A 14,266-nucleotide genomic window follows, 5' to 3' on the forward strand; every position below is an offset into this window, starting at 1 on the left:
TGTGATGTTTTCTATACGTGATGTGTGCCCGGGCAATGGAGGCAACTCCACTATGCCTTAAGCGCCAATAGTACTATCGTGTCCTGTTATCATTGTTTTGTCTGTTATACTCTATGTGCATTTATTGAGCAGTTAGTTGTTTGGCCTCTCTTTTAGACGATATTTCGAAAGAACGAGAGAGAATTATTTGATGTCGTTTATTTCGGTTGTAATTTTTTTTTTTTTTAGGAAAAAATAAACCCTTATTTTTCCATTAAATTAGACCCTGGTATTTAATTAATTATCGATGTTGTGATAATTTAGTTAAAACAGAACTTTTAAGTTTGTTATTATTTATTTATACGGTATTAAAACTTGAACCATGTATCAAAACCCTACCTGGAATATTTTTTGATTAGATCTCGCCTCAATAGAACTGTCCGGAATAAGCAGCCATGGGTTGCAGAGTTTGTTCTCGTCGTAAAATGGTATTTGCCATCTTACATTTCGTATTCTCGTCCTTTTAACTTCAATATTCCACCCATATCATTCTAACGTAGTGATTAATCCTTTTCACCAAATAATCATATTTTCATGCCCGTTACATTAGTCCTTATTAATAAAAAATAGGGTTCTAATTCCATCGTAATTAACGAATTAAAATATTGCACATAGAGCTTGTCTGACAGCTAGCTGTTTTTTGTGTGTCTTTGTAGCTTGTCCGCATGTTTACTGTTTGTAATTTATTCATAAATAGATACTCTAAGTGTGTAGTTACATAGTAGTTTGATGTTCTAATAAAAGTAATTTCTCTCTAATAAAAAAAAAACGATTTCACTTTTAGAAGAATACAGAGAAAACCGGCTTTAAAAATATTTATGCTACCCCCTACCTGACGCATGTTTGTTTTATTTGATCGAAATAAAACCATAGTTTGTTTTTAATGCTACTTTTGTTTTGATCAAGTGATTAATTCGAATAGAAAAATAAACCAATTGTCCAATGGCAACATTCGAATATGTGTCTCGACATCGCTTCGCACCTCTCAAGATATCGCTTCGTTAATTTCGGTAGTTTCTAAAAGTGAAATCGATTTAAAATATCGAAGCATTATAAAAACGTCAAAACAGACGAAGTCAGCTGAACGCTATACATTGCAAGGTGCCTGTAGGGATTGTATTTATTGAGTGGTGTATCGGAATGCGAACTTGTGCTGATGTTTTGCAGATGATCACCATCCTCCCCCCACCTTCACGCCGCCAGAGTTGCCCAAGAAGGTCCATGTTCGAGGTACATCTCAGCCTCTTTGGGGCTGAGTGTTTTATTTTATTTTTTTTGGTTTAAATTATCATCGGCCCAATCCCATTAGACGACCGGCAATATGCTTCGTCCCGGGTTACCGTGAGTTACCGTGCACTTAGATGCTTTATCACGCATACTTCATAGCGAGCACTAACAAAACGTTTAGGCGACAGTACTCCCTTGAAGAATATAAATAAAGCTATACAGGCATGAGTCCCAGCTGAAACATAGTTCGACTATCCGTCGCTTTTGCAAGTGAAGCTCATTCCAAAAACAGCTCGTTTGAAACCAACCAATCTTTGTTGGGAAACCTAACCTAGATCATTTTCTGTTAAGTTTGCATTCACATTTCGTGATTTTGAAGTTAATGAACAATTTTCTCCATTGATATGTGCTTCTTGGTAAACTCTAAAGCGGATGTATTTTATCATTTGTGGTTTGTATCCCTTTGCCGTGCATTACACATGTATCATGGAAAAGCATTCGCTCGTAAATGGTGCCCGCACTATTACTTGTTTAGCTATTGTTGCCAATTAATGGATTTATTTCTTATTCGGTACTTTTCGAAATAAATTTATTAGTACTCCTTAATAATAAATATTTTTTTATTATACATAATACAATTCATGTATACTTGCCCTTTATCCAAGAATGCATGTTAATACTTTAAATCGATTACTGGCAGCAGTATTTTATTGTTATGCTTTCGTTGTAGTGTTATTGAATGACGAAATGTTGCCTGTATTAAATATTCTAATTAAATATTTTCTATAACCATAATCAAATAAATAAAAATTCAAAAGATAAATGAAAGAATCTTAGTAGAAAATAAATTAAAAACGTATTAAGTATTTCAATTTGAAATCAATAACCATATGTTACAGATGTTACTTATCATCCCAATCCAATTATATAGATGCATTATAGATATAAAGCGTTTCTATTTGAGATGTACCTAATTTAGTAGGTACCTGAAAATCAATGATTTTAGCTTCTAATCAAGTTCCTCCTGTTTTCAGGCGAAATCGCCCGCGAAAGGGGGGAAGACACAAACTGTAAGTACCTACATGCGTTACGTTGTTAATAATCTACCGTGACGGTAGAGGTTAAAGTCTTGTAGGAAAAACTCAATCGTGGATTTATAAAATTAAGTCAATAACATTGTTAAGAGACCTTTTAAATTAACTATTGTATAAAGTAGGTAACCTTTTTTTTGACGTGACAACGTCTTATAATTCGATGGAGCCGGCGGCACACACGAAAAAACATGAGTCATGCGGCGTTACCTCGCTCTGAGGCGTTTCATTTAAGGCTTGAAGTGCAAGCGAGAGCGCGCAACGAACAACAAAGAGGCACAATCGGCCTCCGCGTTCGGCAGCGTTCGACAATATTCGACATCTGTCTCTCTCCTACTTGAGTGGGCGATGCATCGGCGTGGACAGCTGCTATACAATAATACATTTACATGTTTTCATCAAGTATGGAGTTCAGTGAAAAGTGAATGTGGTGTCAATTGTCCATACAAAATATCTATCAAACAAATAAAATTAAAATGCTCTTTTCAAAAATGAAACCATTCCATCAGTATTTTCTTATGACGTTGTCACGTTCAACTATCGTCAGTAAACCGACTTTACAGACACCCGATTTTTTCTTGTAAAATTGTACGAAAAAAAGAACGCGCTTGGGAAAAAACAATTCTGACATGAATATTTTGTAGCAATATAGTACAAAAAGATTTTGTTCTTTAAATATTCCGTAAAAGAAATGTTCATTTGGAAAACTGCTATGTATATTAAACCGATATTTAATCAAGTCCTCAAATGAGTAACGCGACATAGATTTTTATTTTTTATTTATTTGTTTCATTTACTTCAGATCTTGAATTCATATTACATTCAATAACAATAACACTTCACATGGAACACAAAAAAAAACAATAACAACGATTTCGGAATAAAATAATAATAAAACAAATAAATAAAAATGAATGTCAAAACTACCTTATCCCAAAGGCTGGTTTGGATCCAGAATGCTCAACTTGCACACGTGTCCGGTGTTGCATTATTAATTAATATTAAACAATTTTTTAGGTTGATACATAACAACAGGTCCAATTAATGGTTTATATAGTAATTAGCTTATAGCACAAAACGACAAAAAACAGCATGGAAAATAAGCGTTATAAAAGCTTTATTAAAGCTTAGCTATTAATTTAACGTTAATTATTTTTCGCCAAAGTAATAAATCGCAACCATCGGAACGCGCCGACGGCGATGCTGTCTCCAATGGCGAACCAGCTGGTGAACACGACGACGACTCGGCAAGTCAACAAAGTAAAGCCGAACGTCAATCGAGTTCCGCCCGATACGTAAGTCTTATTTGATTCGCCATTGTCGCCCGCCGGGTGATGTCTGCACCTGTATTCCCGTCCCATCCCTGTCGTTGTTACAGTTGGCTTAATTTCTTTCACGTCTAGTCTGACTACCTCCTACGTAATATCTGGCATTAGGTTTCCTAGTGGTACGACAGAGGTTATGGAACCCTTTTTGTATTTTTTTTTGATTTTTCGGCATTGTATTGCCGAAATCCAGGTAGGAAAGGATAGGCAGGATATAAATTAATATTGTCACTGCGGGTGAATGATAGGCATCCATATATTATTACGACGACAATCTATACAATATACGAACATTTTGTTTTGTTTATGATGAGCATATTTTCTTGAAAATTATATTTTGAAACTTATTGGAAAAAAGAATATATTAAAAAAATACGTATTTCAGGAATGAAAAGCGACTTAGTTTTGATAAAAAATAAGACTCTATAGATTCTCACTCATTCTATATAATGTACTGGTAAATTACACTGTATTCCACAAACCAGACTAAAACTATTATAAACTATAATCGGAGCCGAGAATCGGAATCGTAAAATGTACACTTCCGTAAAACATGCAAGGAAATGATTTAGGTTCTAAAAGTCCTACGATACACCCGTAAATACTGTATTAATGTCTTATACTTAGATAATAAATAAAAACCACAAACAGATGTTGATAAACAACGACTTAGAGCACAAATTGAAAATCAGCTAACTTAATGACAGTTTAAAGACCCTATTGTAATGTTAACTGTTTTTTTGTTAACTATTAAAAAAAACTGTTTAGAGAATCTTTCATAACGTCAAATAAGACCTAACCTAACCTAGTTGTTAGGTAACTAGTTACATTAAAAAAAAAATGGTTACCTAACCTAACAAGGGCAATAAAGAAAAGGTGAATTTCAACCACTGAAGTATGATTTCAACATAATTATACGTAGCAATTACTGTCATTAATCTGAAAGATGAAAGATGCTCTAAAGCTTAGGTACATGACTGTTATTCGCTTGATCGATGTTTTGTTTTATTTTAATATTGTCAGCATTCTAAAAACAGCTATGGTCATAAAATAAATTATTAAACTTAAAATGATGAATTAAGTTTCTTTTTAAGTTTGTCCCATTGAAGCTTGACCTCAATGTGTAATTTGAACCCTTATTAGAACAAGAGCACAGAGCACACGAAATATTAGTGTTTATGATAACCTGCTATAAACTGCTATTATTTTAGCTGCTTTTTTTTAAATTTATTACCCGATGACAGGACACACGTTAATAGCAGATAACACGTTATATCTAATTAACTTATAAAATAGCATGTTCTATTGAATAACTGTTAAAGCTGCTCCGTGCTTTGATTGGTTCGATATGTGTATTTTTTATTTAATTTCCTAAGAAAGAACTATAAAACGATATGAATGAAAAGGAGTAAAAATAGAAATATTCTATTGTCTAGCCGGTTTTAAATAAAACAGAGTTCCGGTATTAAAATTCGAAGATTTGATATTAATTGTTACGCGAATATCTCAATCAAACCTTCCACTTATAAAATCGAAGAGCCTATATAATTTCATGAGAATATATTTACCATATATCTAAGTTTAACATACATTGATTAATTAATTTAAAAACAAAATGATTCCGTTTTCGTTCAGTTTAAATTTATTGCACAACTATACCTTTAAGATTAGACCTATTTGGTGTCTATTACAGGAATCCTCAAGATCAAGACACGAATTACCAGGCCTATCACCTTGCCTACGAAGTGAAAAAGCTCATGTAACTCAAATAAATTATATAAAAAGCTAGACGATTTCTTGACTCAGTAGTTTTGGCTCTGTATCGAATTTTAGTACTTTTCGTTTGTAAAATGGTACCAGTACAGGCGAAGGCGCAGAATAATAAATTCGAAGAACATTAAGTAAAAAAAAACATGTCTTAATAAAGTCCTAATAAAAACAATTAAAAATGAATTCTATGTAATTGAAGATGTAGCAGCATTTTCTTCGGTTTTCACGGGTCGGAGATATAACCAAAACTAACTTGAACGGCTTAATCCCGCGTTTTTTAATGTCATTTTATGATTACTGACACGTCACGGGAGCCAAAATGCTGCCGACTGACACCTTAGATGTTCGGGACTACGAACACTGTAATGTAATCATACATCCTACATATAATAATTAAATTAAAAAAAAACGCGGGATTAAACTATAAATTTAATTTTAATTAAATTGTAGATACACTTCGAGTAAAATAATAGATAAAAATAGAAAAGTAATTTGTCGATACAATTACTTCTCCTGTACACATTACCGTTTTTTTTTTGTTTTTTTTTTGTTTTATTCCAGAAATTTCCGTAGTACGTAGAGCTTATGTCACGTTTACCCCCGTTTCATGTAATTGTAGATAAATATGAAAGGTTTGTAATATAAAATTTATTACTCACATTATTTAGCACTGTTACCTAGGAGCATAGCATGTTTTGGTTTTATAGAAATACGAAAGTTTAGTTCAGAAAGAATTTCTGTTTAGACTTTTATAAATAGGCATTACGTTTTTTTTCACGTTTCCTCGCTATATTTAAAACAGTACAGTCACCGATCGAGTCCATTATTAATACATAAATAGCGTAGTCTATATTGTACTGTTATTACTACATTAGTAGGTACCACGATCTTCTTCACAATACATTGCTATGACTATAGTATATGACCACAGTGCATGAAATAAAATAATAAAACTTAAAATATTCCACGTTAAAAATAAAGCAAGTAATCATGTTTGAATTTACATAAAATTTTAGTTTATCACCCGCAATTTAGCACGAAATTCGTTTGAGATATAGAAATCGAGAAAGGAATAATGTTTTGGATGACTCGACAGGCCTACTAGCAGAAGCAGTGGGGGTAATCAGAACAGCAATGGAGTTAGTCTGCCTGCTGGATTGGCAGACGACCAGTCGAAAGACTTCGACTTTGAAAAGACTGAAATGAAATACGACTCAACAGGCATGTTCCATTGGAGCCCTGCCAGGAATCTTGAAGATTGTATATTAGTAAGTAGAGCTTTGAGTTTTACCTAATTATCACTCTAACAAATTAATTTAAAAGCATTACGTACTAATTTAATGTCCATATATAATTTAATATAACCATAAAAATATATATACATTTATCCCTGTGGAGAATTTGACCACTCAACATTAAAATCGGGCCCAGATAGAAATGACCAGCGAAATTCACCAAACGTAATGCTTACCGAAAAAATGTTGAATATTAAATTACCAATACCGTAAATATAATAAAGAAAATCTCAACAGGACAGAAACCAAGCGGCTATGACGGTTCTAAATGGTCACGTTGTCGTGTGTCTATTCGCGGATCCAGACTCGCCACTGATCGGCTTGAGGAATCTCGTAATGCCGCTAAGAGCCTCCAATTTCCACTACCACGAGTTAAAACACGTGGTCATCGTGGGAAGCGTCGACTACATACGAAGAGAATGGAAAATGTTGCAGAATCTTCCGAAGATATCTGTATTGAATGTGAGTATCCCTAACGTGCATTAGTTTTTGTGAGGTTATGATCCTGTTTAAATCTATCTCAATCTAGGCGATCATAATGTAATTATTTCTAAACGGTTTACTTATAACATAGATTTGCTCTGAATTTCCGGCCATACCTTATATAACATTTTATTTGAGTGGCGAATTGCAACGAAGGTTCATATTGTCATGCCATATTTGACGACCAAACAATCGGTGAAAGATAAACGCCAAAATAATATATAAAAAAAATTAATAGCACTTAATTTCCGGTCAATGCCAAGTTGATTATCTTCACGTCTACAAATCAGCATACTAAATTGAACAGCTGAAGTGACAGTCAACAATGATCGTTCGGTATATTTGTTTAGGGTTCACCGCTAAGCCGGGCCGACTTGCGTGCAGTAAACGTGAACCTATGCGACATGTGCTGCATCCTGTCAGCGAAGGTGCCATCGAACGATGACCCTACACTGGCGGACAAGGAAGCTATCTTGGCTTCGTTGAACATCAAGGCGATGACGTTCGACGACACGATAGGAGTGCTCAGCGCCGGCGCGGGGGCCAACGGCAGCAACGCGCAGCCGCTGCCGGGCCAGCCCCCCGCGCCCGTGCTGCTGCAGAGGAGGGGATCCGTATACGGTGCTAATGTACCTATGATTACAGGTACACCGTCTGCAGTATGTGAGGAAATAATTCTAGAATATTAATATAATATAGTGTCATTTTTGAAAAATTTTAGAAGCGTTTTTTTTTTTTTGTGAGAGTAAAATCGCTGGATTTTCGCCTAAGTGATGTAGACTGATAGCCTAATGTGCCAGTCGTCGTGTGATTTTGAAAGATTAATTATGTTAATGTTAATTAAGTAGTTTTAATGAGGTGAAAGAACATACGATACGATAAGATGCAATTATACCAAAGTTCAAATCCTGCGAGCGGGTACTAATTTTTCCCCAGTCTACCCACGTATCTACTACTATCCTGCCTATTTCTGACGCGGAGCAGTCGAGTATACAAGTGAGTCTCCGACCTCGTCTAGTCCCATTAGAAAATAATGATATTCTTTCTGCTCATCAGAGCTGGTGAACGATAGCAACGTGCAGTTCTTAGACCAGGACGACGACGACGACCCCGACACGGAGCTGTACTTGACGCAACCTTTTGCCTGCGGCACTGCGTTTGCCGTCAGCGTACTCGACTCTCTCATGTCCACTGTAAGACTTATTAATTTTATCTAAATCACCTTTTTCATCTTGCATCTAAATTTGTAGGGCTTTCAGCAACGAATTCAATGTGACTAAAGCTTAAATATTGTTAATCGAGTCACTGAACGTTTTTGCAGCATTAACTTATTGACATATGTCATAATAATCAAACGTCAAAGAACAACATCTCAGTCCGTGCGTAATCCATCTATATCTATACTAATATTATAAAGAGGAAAGATTTGTTTGTTTGTTTGTATTGAATAGGCCCCGAAACTACTGAACCGATTTGAAAAATTCTTTCACTGTTTGGAAGCTACACTATTCCCGAGTGACATAGGATATAATCTTTTTTGAAAAAAATTAGGTATCCTTACTAAAACTCCATTTACAGGGTAGCTTTTTTATAATTGTGGGTTTACTGGTAGATAATAAATCACTTAATATGTAGGTAAGGTGTAACCACGGAAATTGTAAAGTATTCGATACTTTAGAAATACGCGAATACGAATAATAATACTTTAGAAATAATTTAGAAACGCGAACTTAAATCGCTAAAATGGTTTTATTGATGAATGATGGATGAATCTAAAGTAGGGGTTCCCAAAGTTTGACTAATTTCGAAATTGCAGACGTACTTCAACCAAAACGCGTTGACACTGATCCGTTCGCTGATCACGGGCGGCGCGACCCCCGAGCTGGAGCTGATCCTCGCCGAAGGCGCCGGCCTCCGCGGCGGGTACTCCACGCCCGAGAGTCTGGCCAACAGGTCTCCGCACTACTCACTAAACAAATACCAAACTCGATGATCTCAAAACGACTTTTCAAATTCGCATCGTTAAAAACGAAAACATTGAAATCACTGGTGGTAGGACCTAGGTGGTAGGACTAGGATGGGTGGACGAGCTCACAGCCCACCTGGTGTTAAGTGGTTACTGAAGCCCACAGACATCCACAACGTAAATGTGGATATCTGTGGGCCACAACGTAAAACCCACCTTGAGATATAAGTTCTAAGTTCTCAGTATAGTTACAACGGCTGCCCCACCCATCAAACCGAAACGCATTACTGCTTCACGGCAGAAATAGGCAGGGTGGTGGTACCTACCCGTGCGGACTCACAATACGTCCTACCACCAGTAAAAAATATTTATTATATATATATTATGTATATTTATTGATCAATCGTTTCCAACAGAGACCGGTGTAGAGTGGGCCAGATATCGCTCTACGACGGTCCCCTGGCCCAGTTCGGAGAGGCCGGCAAGTACGGGGACCTGTTCGTGGCCGCCCTCAGCACGTACGGGATGCTGTGCATCGGCCTCTACAGGTTCCGGGACACCTCGTCCTCGTGCGACGCGAGCAGCAAGCGCTACGTCATCACTAATCCCCCCGACGACTTCTCGCTGCTGCCCACCGACCAAGTTAGTAATCTTTTTTTTTATTGCTTTGATTGCTTTGATGTGCGGACAAGCTCACAGCCTACCTGGTGTTAATTGGTTACTGGAGCCTATAGACATCTACACCGTAAATGCGCCACCCACCTTGAGTTATAACTTCTAAGGTCTCAAGTATAGTTACAACGGCTGCCCCACCCTTCAAACCGAAACGCATTACTGCTTCACGGCAGAAATAGGCAGGGTGGTGGTACCCACCCCCGCGGACTCACAAGAGGTCCTACCACCAGTAAAAAAGTTTTACTCGCAAAAGTTTCATTTTTACCCCCCAAAATTTAATTTTACCCCATTTGGGGTAATCCACCCCGGTTCCCCGACCGCTGCCTTAGGATATAGCAGCGGCGGGCTCCAGACGCGTGAGTGCGGTCTGTTTGCAGGTGTTCGTGCTGATGCAGTTCGACCCGGGCGTGGAGTACCGCGCGTCCCGCCGCGCCGCGCCCGCCCCCAAGGACGACGCCTCCTGACTATTGCTGTGCAGCGCCCTCACCGACGGGCCCTACTCCTACATCTAGGGGGCCCGGCGTCTCGACAATCCCGCCCTGAACTGCCCAAACCCTCCACTGCACAATCGAAACTATTAACTCGAAGTTCTTTAATTTGAGTTGGAGACGTGATTGGATACAGTTTGACGGTTAAATCTCGTATCACATTTTCTGATCCTTGTCATTTATAGAGTACCAGCGACCTTTCGGAAACTGTAATTTATTATTGATTTCTCCACTATTTAATGAATGTTATTATACAAATAAACCTTCCTCTTCAATCACTGTATCTATTAAAAAAACCGCATCAAAATCCGTTGCGTAGTTTTAAAGATTTAAGCATACATAGGGATATAGGGACAGAGAAAGCGACTTTGTTCTATACTATTTAGTGATACCATAAAAACAAGATTAAACTGTCAACTGTATTTAAATCGAACCCCAGAATACCTTAATTTAAAAAATATTTTTATTGGCCTTTTTTTTACTTTTACTACACAGTTCAAAATAAAAAATCCTACTTCCGACATTGCGTTCAGTTAAATCAATCATACATCGCCTTTTATTTGAAACACAATTTTGCCTGCACTACATTACAACGCTTATAATTATATTATTTTCACGATATTATTGCTGCACTTTAATCCAGCACTATTTTAAGTCTAAAAGCGACTATAAAGCTATTTTAAATAATGTGAAACACGAATAAAACACCAAATAAGACAATTTATTTAAATATGTTTATTAAATTTTAAGTAATGACAAAATATGTATATTAGTTGAAAATGGTCAAAATATTAATGGCGTTGGTTTATATTTTTAGTTCATAAGTGTTGTAAAAATTATCTTTGAATTTTTAAATCTAGATTGACACAGCTCTATGCTATATTACAAAGACACAAAGCACTTTTGTTCCTGTTTTTTCTTCATTTTTGATTCTCTTTTGTCAAAATCCACCATTTTGCGCTCCAAAAATAACAATGGCGACTGCAATTTAAAAAAAACAATTTTATTAAGTAATGTTTTTTGAGAAGCGAACGACTTTAATCTTGAATATTAAAAGTTAGTACCTAAATAATTATTTGTGATCGAAATAATGGAACCTTTTAAACTTTTAATTGCAGAAAATTTTAGTTTCACAGTAAAAATATATCTGCATCGGCTACCTTCGAACTACCTTAAATCTAGAATTTTCCATTCTATAAAATTCACTGAACTTTTTTGTCTCATCTGTTTTCTAAATATTTAACACCTTTCCATATATGTATATCTGATATGTGTATTTTTAGCATTTAAAATGTTCATTGACTGATTGATTTAATAGGCAATTTGCGTATTAATTAAATTTGTTATTTCACTTAAGTAGCTCTTAGTATCTTTTGAATTATTACTTCTTCGCTTTAGCTGTAAGATATATACTTCATGTTATTCTTAAAGGTGCACGTACTATGGTAGATTTTGCTCATTTCTCTTTATCTTTTTGTAAATAAACTTTGGACACCTGTAGTTGTTTGGTATTTTTTGTGCAAGACTGAAAATAATAATTTGAACGTCCATAAAACCAAAGAACTGCACGAAAAATATAAAACGAACTTGTTATGTTTAGTCTCATTTTAGTTTATATTGTTTCATTTTGTTTATTCAATAAACTTTAATTGTGTAGCTTTTTTATTTTTTTTATTTTTATTTTTTATTTCCTACGGGCAGGGGATTGTCAAAGTGGACGTGATACATGGCGCTGCACAAAAATAAGACTTATGAACTGATACAAATTAAAAAAAAATTGCCATTGTGAGCTCTACATAAACAAAATTGTTTTCATTTTATTATTTTGCGACGGACACTTGAGTACAAAGTGATATTTCGCTGTAAATGTGTGATATTATTTTTCGAAAAAAAAATTATCGTTATTTATTATAGAAAAATAGGGCTTGTGAAGCCAGGCAGTGTATTTAGTATTAACTCCGGGTGCTTTGACGATTGTGGATTCTCATAGTTAACTACGTTGATTGTATTAGTGACGTTTTAATCGACTGAATCAAACCGCACTGACATAGTGTGACACGCAACATCGAATGAACTATCGATAACAGTTCAGTCGATTAAATTAACGTTATTAGAATTTAATAGAAAAATAGTTACATCACCAATTTTTAGATGAATCGTTTATATAAATAATATAGTCAGCATTATACTTATTTATTCAATTTAAAATTTACACGATGTTTGATGAAATCAGTAAGTGTACCTTTATAGAAAGCACGCGACAGCTACAAATTAATAAATATGAAAATATTTCAATTAAAATGAATACCTCATTGTAACGACTAGTGAGAATATGTGAGAATGTTATTTAAAAGTCATAATTTAAAAGTTTATCAAACATCTTGTATGTACAAATTGTACAATAGATAATTCTGTCACGTTATAAATTAGATTTCATCCCATTTGTAATAGACTAGGCAAAACCGGCCTTAAAATTTACTATTAATTATAGGTACATCGTTTCACTTTCATATGAATGTGTAATATTTCAAATAATCGAATTAATTTACTTACCGCACAGAAAAAAAACAGTTAAAGCAAAACGATATTTAAAAATCACATACAGATCAAAACAGACAATGGAATTGAATTTTTAAATACTGCCACACTTGTTTTGTTAACAATATGACAAATCGAAAATTAATTTTGACACCAAAACTAAAAAATATATCTCTTTGATAAATAATTACATGTATATCGCATTATCCATTGTATTGCCAACACGTCATAAAGTTCACAATTTGCCTACTAAAATTTAGACTTATAAATTATGTATATTATAGTTAAATAAATAAAAGCATACTTAAAAATCACAGTTTGTAAAGAATAACGTTTTCGAGAAGGTTGTGCACGTTAGATTATTTACGTAATTATAAAAACAAGGTCTGTCCAAATCTATAACGTAAATTAAAGGGGGCTCACGGTCAGATGTTCAATGGCTACGCAAAGTTGCAAGCGGTAGGTATACTGACATAACCACCTCTGAGGATTTAGTATGAATCATTGTATTAATTGAACTAGTTTGAAATGCAAGAAACGTCCCAGCCAATTCACAGGAAACATCATTTGTTTTAGTCGATAAATCGAATGGTAAACGAAATATCGAAATGCTTTTTCGGTTAAGTGACTTGGCTAGGATCGATAGTAGCGATTCATGCATGAAGCCCTAAACGCCAAACTAGATACCTGCGTAACGCAGGACGCAGCGTACTGCATTCTACACTCAAATAAATAAAAAACTATTACGAGCTAGTAAAGTTGTAAATAGTCAAATGTAATTTTGTATGTTACGTAAGGATTTTTTTCGAAATACGTCTTCATGGCATTAAATAGAAGGCTAATATTAAAACTCTATATTGAAAATCGTGTGTAGTTCGTTGTGAATTAGGCTTCGGTGTCACTGTACGCTAGATAGGTATATAATTCGGACGTGTCAATGTAAAATATGTAAAATACACGCTATCGATTCGGATTATTATTATGAATGTTATATTAAGTATATATATAATTATATAAATGAATGATTTTTCCTTTAATATTTTTATACAGCATTACAAATATTAAACGCAATTAAAAGTTTAGAGAGGTGGGTCAGTGTGCAATTTAAAAAAAAAAGGTATATTTAGTGTTTAATTCTTATAATCGCCTTAAAGAGAGAGAATATAGCCGAGTCCTTCTATATGTTAGCTTATAGTGTGAATCGTTCAATGTGTGTAAATGGTCACTCGACTAAAATGTCGTTGTGGAGTTCTCGTATTAAGACACCTTATAAGCTACGTGTCTTGTGCGTTTCGCTATTCGGCATTCGCCATGACTTATTCTTCTTCGATATATTATTAAACTACATAATTCCCACACCCATTCTTAT

At 35.1% G+C, this 14,266-nt stretch overlaps 1 protein-coding gene across 5 annotated transcripts in view; it reads left to right on the plus strand.

The window, feature by feature from the left end:
• Nucleotides 1-12,020, plus strand: part of slo (calcium-activated potassium channel slo) — a 78,930-nt gene extending 66,910 nt beyond the window's left edge. For 3 of the 5 annotated variants that reach the window (XM_089729924.1, XM_089729922.1, XM_089729920.1), the window contains 10 exons: nucleotides 1,207-1,269; nucleotides 2,301-2,336; nucleotides 3,523-3,652; nucleotides 6,549-6,720; nucleotides 6,985-7,209; nucleotides 7,581-7,875; nucleotides 8,287-8,423; nucleotides 9,047-9,183; nucleotides 9,613-9,838; nucleotides 10,249-12,020. In XM_089729924.1, the coding sequence (XP_089586050.1) occupies nucleotides 1,207-1,269; nucleotides 2,301-2,336; nucleotides 3,523-3,652; nucleotides 6,549-6,720; nucleotides 6,985-7,209; nucleotides 7,581-7,875; nucleotides 8,287-8,423; nucleotides 9,047-9,183; nucleotides 9,613-9,838; nucleotides 10,249-10,335 (1,508 nt within the window). In that variant the 3' untranslated portion in view covers nucleotides 10,336-12,020. Of the gene's footprint in view, nucleotides 1-1,206; nucleotides 1,270-2,300; nucleotides 2,337-3,522; nucleotides 3,653-5,375; nucleotides 5,442-6,548; nucleotides 6,721-6,984; nucleotides 7,210-7,580; nucleotides 7,876-8,286; nucleotides 8,424-9,046; nucleotides 9,184-9,612; nucleotides 9,839-10,248 lie in introns of all 5 variants that reach the window. The other 2 variants (XM_089729921.1, XM_089729923.1) reach the window with 2 other exon arrangements.
• The last annotated feature ends 2,246 nt before the right edge of the window (nucleotides 12,021-14,266 follow it).

The sequence above is a fragment of the Bombyx mandarina genome, chromosome 09 (genome assembly GCF_030267445.1).
Source record: "Bombyx mandarina strain Sakado chromosome 09, ASM3026744v2".
Classification (NCBI taxonomy): Eukaryota; Metazoa; Arthropoda; class Insecta; order Lepidoptera; family Bombycidae; genus Bombyx; species Bombyx mandarina.